Source organism: Leptodactylus fuscus, chromosome 9, assembly GCF_031893055.1.
Source record: "Leptodactylus fuscus isolate aLepFus1 chromosome 9, aLepFus1.hap2, whole genome shotgun sequence".
NCBI classification, from domain to species: domain Eukaryota; kingdom Metazoa; phylum Chordata; class Amphibia; order Anura; family Leptodactylidae; genus Leptodactylus; species Leptodactylus fuscus.
In genome coordinates, this window is record NC_134273.1 from 45,090,026 (window position 1) to 45,108,026 (window position 18,001).

Consider the following 18,001-nt stretch of genomic DNA (forward strand, 5'->3'; position numbering starts at 1 on the left):
CAACTCTTTTATTAAATGATTCTAAATGTTGTTCTGCTGCATAAACAACATATTTGATTCAGTCTGTATGCAGGGTATAATAGGCATCACTGTATGCAGGATTCAAATAAGGTCAGGGTGTTTAAAAAAAACAACAACACAATTTCCCCACAAAAAAAAAAAGTTTTGTATCTTGAAATAAACTAAAGAAAAAACGTATACAAGGTGTAGCCGCATCTATTACAATCTATCCAAATTACAATTATCACATTTTATTTTACCTCCTGGTGAATTCCTGAAAAAAAAGGTCCTGTTTTGTTTTGTTTGTTTTTTGTCCGTCAATCAACCAAAAAACAATTTAAGGCTAGGGACCCACGTTGCAAAAAACACTGTATTTTACAGTACCTGTAAAGAATATGGGATTCTTTCTAATTCCATCCTCACATTGCAGAAAAAAAAATCTGTAATTTCAAAAACACCCACATTTTTGAAAATCACAGAATGTCAATTATACTTACGGAAATGCTGCCATTTTCCGTATAGGTATAATTGGGACAGAAAGTCTGTAGAGGAAAACTTTGGAAAATGCAATGAACAACACTGAGGAAAAAAAAAAAATGTTTCCACCGCATGGTTTTTTGCTGCGTTTTGCTACATGGGGCCTTGGGGCCCCTTCACACAGTGTAAGCGCGCCTCTCATTTAGACACGCATACACGTGTCCGAGCGCAGCGCTTCAAAACAGAGCCCATTGATTTCAATGGGAAGCGCGCGTATATCGGCATATACGCACGCTTCCCATTGAAATCGATGGGCTCTGTTTTGAAGCGCCACGCTCGGACACATGTATACGTGTCTAAATGAATGGTGAGCTTACACCGTGTGAAGAGGCCCTTAGACTAAAACATGATAGAAACTTCATATATACCCCTAAATGGCATATTCATGCAACATATGGGATAAATAATATGATCATTGTTTAGTTTGGGTTGTAACAGATGTGGATACACATTTTATGATACCTCTTCTGCCATAGAAAGGATTTACCACTCTGGGAGGGAAATAACTATGAGGTAATATACAGTCATGGCCAAAAGTTTTGAGAATGATACAAATATAAATTTTTACAAAGTCTACTGCTTCAGTTTTTCTAATGGCAATTTGCATATACTCCAGAATGTTATAAAGAGTGATCAGCTTAACAGCAATTACTTGCAAAGTCAATATTTGCCTAGAATATGAACTTTATCCCCCAAAACACATTTCAACATCATTGCAGCCCTGCCTTAAAAGGACCAGCTAACATCGGTTCAGTGATTGCTCCATTAACACAGGTGTGGGTGTTGATGAGGACAGGGCTGGATATCAATCTGTCATGATTAAGTAAGAATGACACCACTGGACACTTTAAAAGGAGGCTGGTGCTTGGCATCATTGTTTCTCTTATGTTAACCCCTTAAGGACCAGGCCATTTTTTGGTTTCGCATTTTCGTTTTTCCCTCCTCACATTTCAAGAGCCATAACTTTTTCATTTTTCAGTTCACAGAGTCACATGATAGCTTATTGTTTGCGGGACAAATTGTACTTTGTAATGGCACCATTCAATATGCTGTGCAATGTACTGGGAAGCTGGAAAAAAATTCAGAATGAGGCGCAATTGGAGAAAAAATGCATTTGCGCCATTTTCTTATGGGTTTAATTTTTACAGCATTCACTGTTTGGTACAAATGACATGTTACCTGTGTTCTACGTGTCAGTACAAACGCGGTGATACCAAATTTATATAGTATTTGAAATTTTTTGATACTTTTAAAAAAATGATAAACTTTGCAAAATAGAAAAAAAAATTTGTGTCATCATGTTCTAACACCTGTAACTTTTTCATATTTCCATGTATGGAGCTGGTTGTGGTGTCTTTTTATGCGGGACAAGATGACGTTTCTATTGATACCATTTGGGGAAAGATCCGATGGTTTGATCACTTTTTATTCAATTTTTTATAGGAGGCAAAGTGTTGAAAAAAACGCTTTTTGGCTGTTTTTATTTTTTTTGCCGCTACGCCGTTCGCAGTACGGGATAAATGTTTTAATATTCTAATAGTTCAGGCATTTTGGAGCGCAGGGATACCTAATATGTTTATGTTTAATGTTCTTTAATTACTTTTATAGCTGATCTAGGGAAAGGGGGGTGATTTGAACTTTTATATTTTTTTTTTATTTTTTTAATACTTTTAAAAACTTTTTTTTTTCTTCTGTTACATTTATGATCAGACCCCTTAGGTACCTTGAAACCTAGGGAGTCTGATCGCTCATACTATTCACTGCAATACTACAGTATTGCAGTGAATAGGAAAATCGCAGCACTTCTATTAGACGATGCCTCTGGCATCGTCTAATAGATCTAGTGCAGAGACAAGCCTGGAAGCCTTCAATAGGCTTCCGGCTGTCATAGCAACCGATCACCGCCCTCTTGTGACGTTCAGGAGGGCGGCGATCGGCAAAACATGGCGGCGCCCATGCCGCCGGCGCCGTTTACACACTGCGGTCACGTTTGACCGCAGTGTGTAAAGGGTTAACAGCAGCGATCGGCTCGGGCACCGACCGCTGCTGTTAGTGGCAGGTCCTGGCTGTATTATACAGCCGGCATCTGCCGTGTATGGAGCGAGCTCAGCGTGTGAGCTCGCTCCATACATCCCCATGCGACCCATGACGTACAGTTACGTCAAGGGTCGCTAAGGGGTTAACCATGGTTATCTCTAAAGAAACACATGCAGTCATCATTGCACTGCACAAAAATGGCCTAACAGGGAAGAGTATCGCAGCTAGAAAGATTGCACCTCAGTCAACAATCTATCACATCATCAAGAACTTCAAGGAGAGAGGTTCCACTGTTGGCAAAAAGGCTCCAGGGCGCCCAAGAAAGACCAGCAAACGCCAGGACCGTCTCTTAAAAGTGTTTCAGCTGCGGGATCGGGCTACCAGCAGTGCAGAGCTTGCTCAGGAATGGCGGAAGGCAGGTGTGAGTACATCTGCACGCACTGTGAGGCGGAGACTCTTGGAGCAAGGCCTGGTCTCAAGGAGGACAGCAAAGAAGCCACTTCTCTCCAGAAAAAACATCAGGGACAGACTGATATTCTGCAAAAGGTACAGGGAGTGGACTGCTGAGGACTGGGGTAAAGTCATTTTCTCTGATGAATCCCCTTTTCGATTGTTTGGGACATCGGGAAAACAGCCTATTCGGAGAAGACGAGGTGAGCGCTACCACCAGTCTTGTCTCATGCCAACTGTAAAGCATCCTGAAACCAATCATGTGTGGGGTTGCTTCTCAGCCAAGGGAATTGGCTCTCTCACAGTCTTGCCTAAAAACACAGCCATGAATAAAGAATGGTACCAGAATGTCCTCCAAGATCAACTTCTCCCAACCGTCTAAGAGCAGTTTGGCGATCAACAATGCCTTTTCCAGCATGATGGAGCACCTTGCCATAAAGCAAAGGGGATAACTAAATGGCTCAGGGAACAAAACATAGAAATTTTGGGTCCATGGCCTTGAAACTCCCCAGATCTTAATCCCATTGAGAACTTGTGGTCAATCATCAAGAGACGGGTGGACAAACAAAAACCTACAAATTCTGACAAAATGCAAGCATTGATTGTGCAAGAATGGACTGTTATCAGTCAGGATTTGGTCCAGAAGTTGATTTAGAGCATGCCAGGGAGAATTGCAGAGGTCCTGAAGAAGAAGGGTCAACACTGCAAATATTGACTTGCTGCATTAACTCATTCTAACTGTCAATATAAGCTTTTGTTACTCATAATATGATTGCAATTATATTTCTGTATGTGATAAAAACATCTGACAAACACACATAAAAACCAGAGGGCAGCAGATCATGTGAAAATATAATATTTGTGTCATTCTCAAAACTTTTGGCCATGACTGTATAAGCCAAAAAGTGTCTTAAATGCCTTGTGTGTTTAAATTATTTTAGACATTTTTTTGTCTAACAATGTACATGACTAACAGGTGTGTGACCATATAGAAAAGGGGCACGTCTTAATGGACCACTAAACCCACAATCCAAATCAAATAAAGAATGGCTAATCCCCTATATTACACCTCACATAATCTCCTGATTTTTCTTGCTCTTGATTTCTCTTATATCATAATTACAGAGCATGAAAATAAATTAGAAAAGCAATTTTCTATATAAATATTCTTTATCTTTAAGACAGCAGAATTATTTTTTGCAGACTGTAAAAATCTACTTCAGGAATTAGGAAACCATTTTTTTTTTCTTACATGATGCGATTTTGGTTGCTTTTTTTGCATGGACCTGGCACTTCACCTTAAAAGAACTCATGTGATTTAAAGCCGTGCCATAAAACCATGTTGTGTTTTTCCGCCTCACATTGAGTTCAATGGGCTTTTCAAGTGGAATCCACCTGAAGATGGGTCATATCGCCTTTCTTTCCCTCTGGCTGAAAAAAAAATCAGCTACGGGAAAAAAACTATTACTAACTCCAATGGGGAGGCATTTTGTAGGCGGATTTTGAAGAGTGTTGTTACACTTTTCTATACAGCAGACATATTATACGTTTTAACGTGGAAACCTTAGACACTGCTTCATATACAATGACTTATCTCTTAGCTTTCTGTCATGAATTAGTCAGGAAATCCTCCCAACATATACCTCCGACAGGAGCCTCAAACATGATATGAACAGAGCTTTAGTTATCTGAAGGTAGGAGACAAGCAAGTTGTAAGCCACTTCAAATACTGTTGTCTTATTTTCTGTTTATGGAGTCTTTATGTATACTTGTAATGGGATATGACTTCATGTACTGTGACTTATTTCGAGGTTTACTGGCAGTTTTCACTACTTATAGTAAATACCTTCTTGTTATTATGCTGATCTTCCTTCTAATTGGTAATTATATCCTTTATTTTAAAGACTCGTTCTCCAAAAGAAAAAGCTTCCCAGCCCAGTACACAGCCCGAAACAGGAGTGCTTCTGGCTCAGCCTTCATTATCGGTAAGACTTCCATTTGTGCTTTGTTGTTTTCATCTAATTGCTATTATTATTTTTTTCAATTAGTTAAGTTCATTTATCACATATCATTTTGCTATCACTTCTCTTTCTGTAGAGCTCAAGATCACCTATTTTATCTATCGCAATGTCCCCCAATATGGCATTTTCAGATATGAAGCAGTCAGACTTCAGAGAAGAAAAAGAAGCTTTGTGTGGCTCTCCTAAACCGGTATTAATAATAATAATAATAATATTATTTCATTTTTTAAGCTCAGGAGCTTTAGGGGGCTCATAAGCACTGGTATCAGTATGGAGGTTGCAGTTCCATCTGGCCCATAAGCCAAGGAGTCCCACAGATTACTCTAACTACACTGTGAGGGAGGACAGATTGGTCAGGGAGAGGAGTGAATGTATAGTATCTGCACCAATATCTCTATAGCGCCTTATGGGCAAATTCTTTTGTCTCTGCCTGCAATTATTTATTTTTCATTATAGTGAATACACGCTGTATACTTTTTATTACCGTATTTTACGGACTATAAGGCGCACTGGACTATAAGCCGCATTGCCCATGAGCGCCTTATAGTCCGTCTCGGTTCATATATAAGGCGCACCGGACTATAAGCCGCAGTCCGGTGCGCATTATATCTTATTGAAAGCGGCGGCAGGCAGACTTTGCCAGCGGCCGCTTAACCCCCCGCGTGCCAGCCGCTTCTATTGGAAGCGCTCGGCAGGCGAGGAGGGGCTCTATCAGCAAAATCATGCTGATAGAGCCCAACCGTAAACGTTAGGTTAAACTACCCCCCCCCGTTTTAAAATAAAAGCCTGAAACAGAATGTCAAACTTACCGAGCGGTGTAGGGTGGGCGGGCATTCAGGCCTCCTCTTCCTCCGATGTTCCGTCCTCCTCCGGCGCTCGCAAGCTGATAACGGCCAGGGCACATGCGCAGTAGAAGCATTATGATATTGCGCATGCGCCCCGGCCATTATCAGTGAGCGCCGGAGGAGAAGGACGGAACATCGGAGGCAGAGGAGGCCTGAATGCCCGCCCGCCCGCCCTGCACCGCTGGGTAAGTTTCACGTTCTGTTTCAGGCCGGCGTGACAGCAGGGCTGCCGGACACTTCCTATTCATTTCTATGGGAGCCGACATGCGAGCGCTCCCCATAGAAATGAATGGACTGCTTTTTTCCATTCATTTCTATAGGGAGCGCTCGCATGCCGGCTCCCATAGAAATGAATGGGAAGTGTCTGTCCATTCATTTCTATGGGGAGCGCTCGCATGCCTGCTCCCATAGAAATGAATAGGAAGTGTCCGGCAGCCCTGCTGTAACGCCGGCGTGTACGGCTGTGATACACGCCGGCGTTCGGTAGTGTGAATGCACCCTTACGGTGCCTTTTATGTATGTATGAAAGAGGCACGCAGTCTTTGCCGCCGCTTCCATCCATATATAAGCCGCACCGGACTATAAGCCGCACTTACGATTTCTGAGGAAATCGTAGGTTTTTATGTGCGGCTTATAGTCCGGAAAATACGGTATCTATGAATATTAAAGGTTAAGTTTTAGTTCAATATTTTTCCTCCAGATACTTCAGTAACTCGTTGTTTCAGTAGGAAGGCTATTATTACCTCTGCAACAGTGATTTCTTCTAGATCTGTCTTATGCATTCATAGTTCTTAAATCAACGAGTTGACTGGATTTTAGATTACCTCAGACTTGTGTTTTATAGACTTTATGCTAAATATAATCTAATGGTGCATTATACATACACATTGTTTTTGTTTTGTTTTTAATTTTTACTTGACATTTTAATTTTGACAGGTTAAAGGGGCTTTATCAGCAAAATTATGCTGTATGAGCCCCACATATGCGTGAATAGCCTTGAAAAAGGCTATTCAGGCACCGCTAATCTTATTTTAAACCCCCCTCCCAATCCTATTAATATTATAAATGTGAAAGTTTGTGTGTTTGGATGTTTGCATGTTCGGATGTTTGTTCCTCAATCACGGAAAAACTGCTCCACCGATTTGGCTGAAATTTTCCACAAACATAGTTAATACACCCGATTAAACAATAGGCTACTTTTCGTCACAATAGCGCACATACGTTTGTGCCAGGACCCCCACAAAACCCAAACTCACACCACCATCTCTGCAATCTCACACACTTTGGACCATAGCAAGCCACAAAATTCCTATTGCCCTCTACAGCCTCGCCCCTAACCCCACACAATCACATATACATATACTTTACCACTTTGCCCCTCACCTTAACGATACTCCAGGAGGCTCTCTTTAACGCTCTGGAGCAGCCATGTTTGCCGGACCCCACCGCTCTGACAATCCGCGACACCGCCCACCCATGTCAATACCCCTAGGCGGTCTAATAAATGCAAAAAAATAAGTTTAAAAAAAGTAAAAAAAAAATATAAAAAAATAAATAAAAAGGATTAAAAATTCAAATCACCCCCCTTTCCCTAGAACACATATAAAAGTAGTCAAAAACTGTGAAACACATACATGTTAGGTATCCCCACGTCCAAAATCGCCCGCTCTACAAAGCTACACAAATATTTTTCCTGTTCAGTAAACGCCGTAGTGGGAAAAATGGTCAAAAGTGCCAAACCGCCATTTTTTCACTGTTTTGATTCTGATAAAAATTTGAATAAAAAGTGATCAAAGCAATAACATTTCCCGAAAATGGTAGAACTACAAAGTACACCCGGTCCTGCAAAAAAAGTCGCCCTATACATCCCCGTACACGCACGTATAAAAAAGTTACAGCTGTCGGAATATGGCGACTTTTCAAAAAATAATTTTTAAACACAGTTTTGGATTTTTTTTAAGGGGTCAAAATGTAAATAAAACCATATAAATTTGGTATCCCCGGAATCGTAACGAAACACAGAATACAGGGGACATGTCATTTTGGTTGCACAGTGAACGCGTAAAACCAAAGCCCGTAAGAAAGTCGCAGAAATGCATTTTTTCTTCAAATCCACCCCATTCTGAATTTTTTCCCTGCTTCCCAGTACATTATATAGAATAAATAATGGTGGCATCATGAAGAAAAATTTGTCCCAGGAAAAATTAAGACCTCATATGGCTCTGGGAGCGGAGAAATAAAAAAGTTATGGGGTTTAGAGGGAGGGGAGTCAAAAACGAAAATCAAAAAATGCCATCGGCGGGAAAGGGTTAACTTCAAATACTTCTGTCCCAAAGTCACTATGTAAAGTTTCTCTCAACACCGTATAGCAGCTCAAATACAAATTAACTTCAACACAAAAGTCTCACGTATTCTCTGAATTACAGCAAAAACAAGATACAAAGTTACATTTCATATCCCATACCTTATACACAGTACGAAAACCTTACCCACGCCTGTATATACCCACTTCTACAATCACCGCAGACGAAGTCGCGGGTACCAGCTAGTCTAATATAAATGCAGATCAAATAATATGCACAGTAAATGTATATTACATTACACAAGTTTGTATAGAACACTCAGTGTTATCTTTGTGTTTACATAGGGAAGTAACAGATGGAACCTTTATCAGCAAACTGCTACAAGCTGAATTGATTGTTGTGGAGGAAGATATGTACATAACAGTTAGAGCACTCAACCCCCTATAGAGCAGTTAGTCACTCCATCCATCCTACCTATCAGATACAGGTCATGTCACGAAGTCGCGGGTACCAGCTAGTTTAAAATAAAACTATAAAAACATATATGTAAATCATACCTTAGCATGCACGCTGGGTGGTCGTGCACGATCCAACATAATCTTCTGGCACGCCTTCCTCTTCTTTCTTCTTCTTTTGGCGATGCCATCTGGTCCTAGCTCATTGCCGTCGTCTTCCGGTAGTTCAAATCCGATTGGATCAAATCTGGCGTGTGCGCACTGCCATTGAGGAAAAATGGTGCCGGGGTGTGCGCAGTAGCTCCGGAGGGAGCGCTACTGCGCACGTGCTGGATTTGAACCGCCGGAAGAAGATGACGATGAAGCCGGGGAAGAGCCAGGATCGGAGGGCGTCACCGAAAGAGGAACAAAGAAGAGGAAGGCATGCCAGAAGATGACATCAGATCGTGCACGACCGCCCAGCGTGCATGCTAAGGTATGATTTACATATATGTTTTTATAGTTCTATTTTAAAACGGGAGGGGGGTTTAAAATAAGATTAGCGGTGCATGAATAGCCTTTAAACGCCTATTCACGCATATGTGTGGCTCATACAGCATAATTCTGCTGATAGAGCCCCTTTAAAGGAGTTTTCTGAGCTAAAAATATTGATGAACTATCATAATTATTAGATTGGTGGAGGCTGAACACCCAGCCCTGATCAGCTGTTCCCAGCATCTGATACACGGAGAATGAAGCACAAAACAGCTCCATTCTATATGGAGTAAATGAGTCACTACAGCTAAGATCCCATTCAAGTGAATACTTACTTGCTTTTACTTACTTGTTAAGGGGAAATAAATAATACTTAGAAGTAAAAAATTTCATCCCAATTCCAAATATGGAAATCAAAATAAATCCCAGGATAAATGTCCCGTGACAAAAATATAGTTCTCATGAGTGATATATTTATTTCAAGAATCCTGATCCCTCTTAATTTTTTACAAGTTATCAGTCAGTTCAAGATCGTATGGCAGAGAGTTCAATAGACTCACTCCTATTACATAGAGGAAGCCTTGTCATTGATAATGGTGAATCAGTCTTTCCTGTAGAGTTAGAGGGTACCTGAATATACAAAATAATATAGAGGTACTGTGAAGGTTCCATATATACAGGACAAAAGAAAAGAGATTGTGCCGACATATACAGTATTAAAAAGTGGCACAGTGCCTTGGCCATATATGCATGATAAGATTAGTGGTACCCCTTGTTCAGATATACAGGATGAGTAGTAATACTGTGCAAGGTCAGTATATGCTGAATAATAAAACTAGTATGGTGCAGTGCTCATATATGCAGAATCAGAGTGGTGGTACTTTTCCATGTCCATATATGCAAAAGACGACTACTGGTAGTGTGCTGGGACCATATGTGAAGTATAAGAGTAGTGGTACTGCGATGTGACCATATGTGAAGTATAAGAGTAGTGGTAGTGTGCTAGGACCACATGTGAAGTATTTATTATTATTAGCACTGTATATACTCAGCAGTCCACTCCCTGTACCTTTTGCAGAATATCAGTCTGTCCCTGATGTTTTTTCTGGAGAGAAGTGGCTTCTTTGCTGCCCTCCTTGAGACCAGGCCTTGCTCCAAGAGTCTCCACCTCACAGTGCGTGCAGATGCACTCACACCTGCCTGCTGCCATTCCTCAGCAAGCTCTGCACTGCTGGTAGCCCGATCCCGCAGCTGAAACACTTTTAAGGGACGGTCCTGGCGCTTGCTGGTCTTTCTTGGGCGCCCTGGAGCCTTTTTGCCAAAAATGGAACCTCTCTCCTTGAAGTTCTTGATGATGTGATAGATTGTTGACTGAGGTGCAATCTTTCTAGCTGCGATACTCTTCCCTGTTAGGCCATTTTTGTGCAGTGCAATGATGACTGCACGTGTTTCTTTAGTGATAACCATGGTTAACATAAGAGAAACAATGATGCCAAGCACCAGCCTCCTTTTAAAGTGTCAAGTGGTGTCATTCTTACTTAATCATGACAGATTGATCTCCAGCCCTGTCCTCATCAACACCCACACCTGTGTTAATGGAGCAATCACTGAAACGATGTTAGCTGGTCCTTTTAAGGCAGGGCTGCAATGATGTGAAATGTGTTTTGGGGGATAAAGTTCATTTTCTAGGCAAATATTGACTTTTGCAAGTAATTGCTGTTAAGCTGATCACTCTTTATAACATTCTGGAGTATTTGCAAATTGCCATTAGAACAACTGAAGCAGTAGACTTTGTAAAAATTAGTATTTGTATCATTCTCAAAACTTTTGGCCATGACTGTAGTCTAGTTGGTCATTTTTTTTATTTGACCACTAGATTGGCTTGGACTACGGGCCTAAGGCATCGGTCGTAATTGGCCTACTCCTTAATTAATGTCTTAGTTCCCTCTTTGTGGTCAGAGGCTATAAATGATCCCTATAGACATATTTTTGGGAGTTACGGATTTTTCACTCCATTTTATCTACATAGCTTTTTTTTTTTTTTCTTCAATCAAAAGGTGTATTGAGTGCTGAGCTCTAGAGTTAACTAGACATTATTAGTTGCAATACGATTTTTCAGTGTATCTCCTGATCCAAGGCACCATTGTATCATTTGGTTCATGGTAATAGGGGGGTACAGGCTAATTGCACTGGGCATACAATTCAATTCACTAGTGCACTAAGGGGCTAATGTCCGTTGCTAATGTCCGTTGCAGTCTTCCATCACAGGATGCGATCAATGGACATTAAACTGTCACAGAGATCGATTACAAACTGATTCTTTGTCAATGGGAACTGAGACAGAATCAGTCTGTGACCATTCTCTGTGACCGTTTAATGTCCATTGCTGTCATTCTCTGACTGAAGACAGCAATAGACATTAGCAATGATAGTGTGAATGCCCCTAACACTCGGATAAGCTATTCTTAACCAGTTGTTTGTATAACCGCCTACTTAGTTGACATACAAGACCAGAAAGGGGTATCCCCACAGCAACAAAAATAAAGATTAAAACCTAACTTTTATTAAAGTCATTTAAAATAAGTCTATGAAGTTCATGTGTACCTCCTACTACCACCTAGTGCAATAAAATCACTATTCCTCACTGAGTGGCAAGTCTTTTTATGCAGGCGTGTGTTCTGTGATACCTAATCCGTTTGTCGGGTGTTCACCCTGAATCTAGGTACTTGTTCACACCACTCTTTCTAGCCCTCCTAAGCCGACAGGTGCTCGTTCTGATCGCTCCCTCTCCCCTCCTCAAACAATTGGGTTTCACATTGACTGTGCTGGGAGTCTCTGCCTGAGCCTGGACACTTATGAGAACCTGCAGCTCTGGACCCTGCTAGTTATTCTGCCTGTGTCTGTGAGGACAGATTGATATTCTAGGACATCAGATATGTTCGTCCCTTATATTATAGCGTCTCTACGCGTTTCATCAAGATCATCAGGAGACGATTAAAATTTTTGCAGGCTGCCCTAATAACTATAGCCTGCCATCTAGCCTATTGCAATACCAGCGATATGGCATGTGGTAAAAACCACAGTTGAGACCGGGACCCTGATGGTGGATCCCGGTTGTAGTAAAGAGCCTCTTTACTACAACCGGGATCCACCATCAGGGTCCCGGTCTCAACTGTGGTTTTTACCACATGCCATATCGCTGGTATTGCAATAGGCTAGATGGCAGGCTATAGTTATTAGGGCAGCCTGCAAAAAATTTTAATCGTCTCCTGATGATCTTGATGAAACGCGTAGAGACGCTATAATATAAGGGACGAACATATCTGATGTCCTAGAATATCAATCTGTCCTCACAGACACAGGCAGAATAACTAGCAGGGTCCAGAGCTGCAGGTTCTCATAAGTGTCCAGGCTCAGGCAGAGACTCCCAGCACAGTCAATGTGAAACCCAATTGTTTGAGGAGGGGAGAGGGAGCGATCAGAACGAGCACCTGTCGGCTTAGGAGTGCTAGAGAGAGTGGTGTGAACAAGTACCTAGATTCAGGGTGAACACCCGACAAACGGATTAGGTATCACAGAACACACGCCTGCATAAAAAGACTTGCCACTCAGTGAGGAATAGTGATTTTATTGCACTAGGTGGTAGTAGGAGGTACACATGAACTTCATAGACTTATTTTAAATGACTTTAATAAAAGTTAGGTTTTAATCTTTATTTTTGTTGCTGTGGGGATACCCCTTTCTGGTCTTGTATGAATTACTGGTAATCCCAGATCCTTGCATAGAAAAGAGATACTTAGTTGACATACCTATGTTGTATCAACTTATTATTAATGGTTACATTTTATATTTATATTATCGTGTCAGGCCATTTTTTTCTGTGACATTACACTTTCTAGCTATTAGTAAATCTGGGCCAGGATGTTATTAAAGATGCTCCAGAATTGTTATTTCACGAGGAGTACAAGTATTTACTACAACAAACATGGCAGGAGAGCTACATGGTGTACTATTTCTTTACTAGTCCTAATACAAAATGGATTTCTCCTTCTGTGTTTGCATAAAAGTCACATTAATATCTTTTTATTCACTTTCTTAATAGGATCAACAACTCAACAGAATGCAAGCAAATGATTTTTTTACCAGTTTTATTCAGAATTTAGGTACGTTAATTCCTCCTGTTAAATTTTAAACAAAAATGTTGTCATGCTAAAGGGACGATAAATGAATATTTTCTGTTTTATCTGTTGTTGCTTCTTTTTTTGTTATTATAAGGTTATTTTTATCTCTTACTTTGTGCTACTGATTCCTTAGTTTAAAATAAATGAAGTAGAATCTCTCCAAAAGACCATCTCGCTATCCAGATCTGCTCTCCTGTGACAGATTTTATTGTACTTTAAGTTTGAATTTGACCTGACATGACATTCTCTGACATAAATACATCATTATATGCTTCCATTGCATCCCTGTTACAGAGGAGATTTCCTGATGGTGGGTTGGGCTAAAGGCTAAATTTTGATATTTTACAGGCGGTTTAATTTGTTTTTCTATAATTACTTTTTGATTACTATTTTATTTGAATAAGTGGGATGACCCAACCTGTGTTATCCCAATGTACCTGTGTACACAAGTTTCAGATGATTGTTACTGATCATTAGTTCCCTATACAGTAGCAGTGATCTGCGTACCAATGATGGGAATCTTGCAGTAGCGCATGTGCCTATATATATATCCTTTCCCCAATGCTACAGGAAAAAAAGAAAAAAAAAACTTGTTACCTAAGCATTTAAATGTCCAGGGAAAGAATCCCATAGTTTCTTGGGTGGCTTGCATGTTCCAAAGTGTGTCATTTTGGCATACGTTTTTAGATGTTTATCTAAGTTTAAGATTTTTCTAGTTTTTAACAAACTTTATTTGGTTGACAGATCTGACCACAGATTGTAAAGAAAGTCAAATGCCAAGTGTTAAACAAACATCTCGGGTCCATCCACTCGTAAATGAGGTGCGGCAAAATGAGTTACACCTACCTTCTACTACTATACCAGACAGACTAGAAGATTTTCTGGAGGCTTCAACAGGTACAAAGATACTTCAGGGGGATGAAGATGGTACAACGGCTATGCCACTTATTGATGATCTGCACAGTCAAATGCTGAGCAGTTTAGCAATCCTGGATCATCCTACCTCATCGATGGACACATCCGAATTGAACTTCTCTCCAGAAGGAGACCCATTAGGACTGGACACATCTGGGCCTCATCTTGATAGCATGGATTGGCTTGAGCTATCTGAGCCTCCAGCTATGAATCTGACTCCACTCAGTACAGCAACACCAAGTGTCTTTTCTACAGAGTTTTTGGACAGCCATGACTTACAACTACAGTGGGACTCTGGTTTGTAATCTACTGTTGTGGATGTTAAGATTTAAGAAACAGACTGCACTTTTCCTACATTTCTTCTAAATTCTCTGCCAAGTTAAGTGTCAGTTAAACACACTGCATCAAGTGACAATAGTACAGGATGTCAAGCAATACAGTACTTAGCTACCATATCAGAAACCAGTCTCAAATAACATCATATTCAGCAGAATGAGAACAGTGTCACTGAATGTCTTAAAGAATTTCTGGATTTTATTCTTAGGTATGGTTTAATTTTTTTCATAACCTACCATTTATTAGGTCACCAATAGAAATGAGTAGGAAAATTCCTTTAGGCTAAGGCCCCACGTAGTGGATGGCTGTGGGAAAGACATTGGATTTTTTTTTTTGCAGTATTTTTCGCAGAAAGTCCACAGTTTCCTCTGCAGACTTTCTGCTTCTATTATACCTATATGGAAGACTCCAGTGATTCCATAGGTATAAGTGACTTACTGAAATTTGCAAAAACATTTACTCTGCAAATTTTTTATCCTGCAATATGTGGATGGGACTAGCAAGAATGTAAAATGCAGCATTTTTTTAAAAGTGGGGCCCTGGCCTTAAAGTGGTATTCCAGTAATTTCAAGTTTTCCCATATTAACTTATTTTCCCCACTCGAATGGAGTGATAGGTCAGGCATACAATCTGCACCTCCATTCATTTTCCACATGGCTGCCAGATATGGCCGACTACAACACTTGGCTGTCTTTGGCAGTCCCATAGAGAATGAATGCACACATACTTGACCTGCTGCTCCATTTAGGTGGGGGTATTGGACCCCACTTCCTCATGATTAGTGGTGGTCGCAGCCCTTGGATCCCTACCAATCACCAAGCAGTCCTCTATCCTGTGGATGAGACATTTACATAAAGTTATTAAAATACCCCTTTAATATAACCAGAAACCTAAGTAATTTATCATCATATTTGTTTTTTTTAGCAATTCATTGGGCGAATGTATGAAACAGTCTAAAAGAAAAACTGCCTGACCATATCAACCAATCACAGTGCAGCTTTCATTGTGTCTTCTGCTCTTGAAAATGTAAAGCTGCATTGTGATTGGTTGGTTGCTATAACCAATGACATTAAGGATAGTTGGTGTTTAGAGTTTTTTTAAAATCCATTTTATGAATCTACCCCAGTGAGTCTTGTAACGCATATAACCTGGAGGACCACACGGTGACTGTGACAAATGTATTTAGTCATGTAGATGGTCCAAACACAATCTAAAAAAATGCAAATTCAGAAAGTACATAGTCTGTTAGTAGTTATCTTTTTTGAGTTCTCCTTGTTGGGCATCCATGTTTTTTCTTGGTGGCATATCTTTACTTCATTGGTTTTTGCAGACATTTTACAGTATGCATTTCTCCAGTCCTATATATAAACCTATAGGAAATGACATGAACAAAAACACCAGGCATGGAGCATGTTGCATTTTGAAAAGAGAAAAAAAATAAAATGACTGACCCTAAAAGTCACCAATAGCAAAGGAAAAAGCTGTAAAAATGCATATTTTATAATGAATTTTGTATTTAACTATTGAGTTTAAGCTAACATTTGCCCCAGCATTAAAAAGGCAAGGAAAAGTGCTGAAAAAAACACTGCAATTTCCTGTGTGTGAAAACGCACTAAAAAAAAAAACTTGACAGTACGGCTAACATTTATGGAAACTATTTGGTCACCCGAAAGTCTTTCTTCACTTGATAAATAATATATAGAGGAGCTGATAATGTCTAGTTTTCCAGGCATCTGACGACAATATACAAATATTTTGCTTCAGTGCCATTCAGAGTTGTCACCCCAAAATCCATATATTCATGGCAGGTATAAGAAAATTATGACTGGTTATAATTAGTCATTTAATGTACGTATTCCATTTCCAAACATACTATATACCGTATTTTTCGGACTATAAGATGCACTTTTTTTCCCCAAAATTTTTGGGGAAAAGAAGGGTGCGTCTTATAGTCTGAATGTGCCTGGCCTGGCACCCGCCGTAATAGAGAGGCGGATGCCGGGGAGGGATAGACGCCGGGGCCTGAGACATCGCTACGATCCTCTGCCCTGCCTGAAGCCAGCAGCGGGAGGAGTGATGCTATTCCGCTCCTCCGTCCCCCCGCCGCTGGCTTCAGGCAGGGCAGAGGATCGTAGCGATGTCTCAGGCCCCGGCGTCTATCCCTCCCCGGCATCCGCCTCTCTAGTACAGCGGATGCCGGGTCTGCAGTCTGTCAGCGGCCTCTTCTCCCCCGGGGCCGGTCCCCACCGTCCCCGTACCTGTAAAGTTGCAGGCCGGCTCCTGCGCGGCGATATCGCAGGAGCCGACCTGTCCGGGTGACAGCTGGGAGCCTAATGAGGCTCCCAGGCCTGTCACTGCTATATTAGTATTGCGGCTGGTCTCTATGACCAGCCGTAATACTAATAGACAGAATGTCCCATAGACGGCAATACACTTGTATTGCCGTCTATGGGACTTGCAATCAAGTGACCGCAGGTTCAAGCCCCCGGGGGGGAATAAAATAGTAAAAAAAAAAAAAAAAGCTTTAAAAATATATAATAAAAATATAAAATAAATAAAAGTTCTAAATCACCTCCTGTCCCTAGAATATATATATAAAAGTAGAAAATCATATATCATAAACCACCGGGTTTTTTTTCAATACAAGGTGATCTAAGCAATAGATATTCCCCAAAATGGTATAACTAAAAAGTACTTCTGGCCCCGCAAAAAAACCCACTCTATGCATCCCCGTACAGCTGCAGGGTCACCTGTCAATGTGGCCTTGCAGCTGTTGCAAAACTACAACTCCCATTATATTAAATATTTTACCATTTTTTGCTTCAAATTTTTTTTCCCCTATTTTCCTCCTCTAAAACCTAGGTGCGTCTTATAGTCCGAAAAATACGGTATGTTTCCTGGTATTCCAAGTACTGCTAATAAGTGTTTAATTATTATTTTTCATGTTGATGCCAAATTACTTTTCTTTTGCCAAAGACCTTTACCTACATGGACTACTTGTTTTATAGCCATATTATCACACTTATAATTACCCAATTGGACAGGATGGCTTACACTAGATTCACACTAGCATTGGGGTTTACATTCTTCGGGTCTGCTTTGGGAACCAAAAAAAAAATAATGTTACATAGACTATATTGGGGTCCTCCTGGTTTCTGCCCGAAAAATGAAGAGAGAAAAGTCCTGCTTGTAGGACTTTTATCTCCCTATTTTTCAAGCAGGATAAGGGACGGCATCCAGGTCACCCAACGCATGTGTGACTGAAGCCTTACTCATGCCACATTGTATTCTTATTCTGCTAATACTGACCGTTATCAGTCTGGTTGAGATACAGGATAACTATTAATTTTTTTCCATGCTACATGTATATGGATATATTTGCTTGGCACCATTACAAATGCTGGGTATCTGGAATTTTTCATTCCTGTAATAAATGCATTAAATAAA

General features: G+C 40.5%; 1 protein-coding gene across 3 annotated transcripts in view; it reads left to right on the plus strand.

The window, feature by feature from the left end:
* Positions 1-16,528, plus strand: part of MRTFA (myocardin related transcription factor A) — a 76,825-nt gene extending 60,297 nt beyond the window's left edge. For all 3 annotated transcript variants that reach the window (XM_075286333.1, XM_075286332.1, XM_075286335.1), the window contains 4 exons: positions 4,929-5,009; positions 5,122-5,235; positions 13,225-13,285; positions 14,048-16,528. In XM_075286333.1, the coding sequence (XP_075142434.1) occupies positions 4,929-5,009; positions 5,122-5,235; positions 13,225-13,285; positions 14,048-14,523 (732 nt within the window). In that variant the 3' untranslated portion in view covers positions 14,524-16,528. The remainder of the gene's footprint in view (positions 1-4,928; positions 5,010-5,121; positions 5,236-13,224; positions 13,286-14,047) is intronic.
* Positions 16,529-18,001: the final 1,473 nt, after the last annotated feature.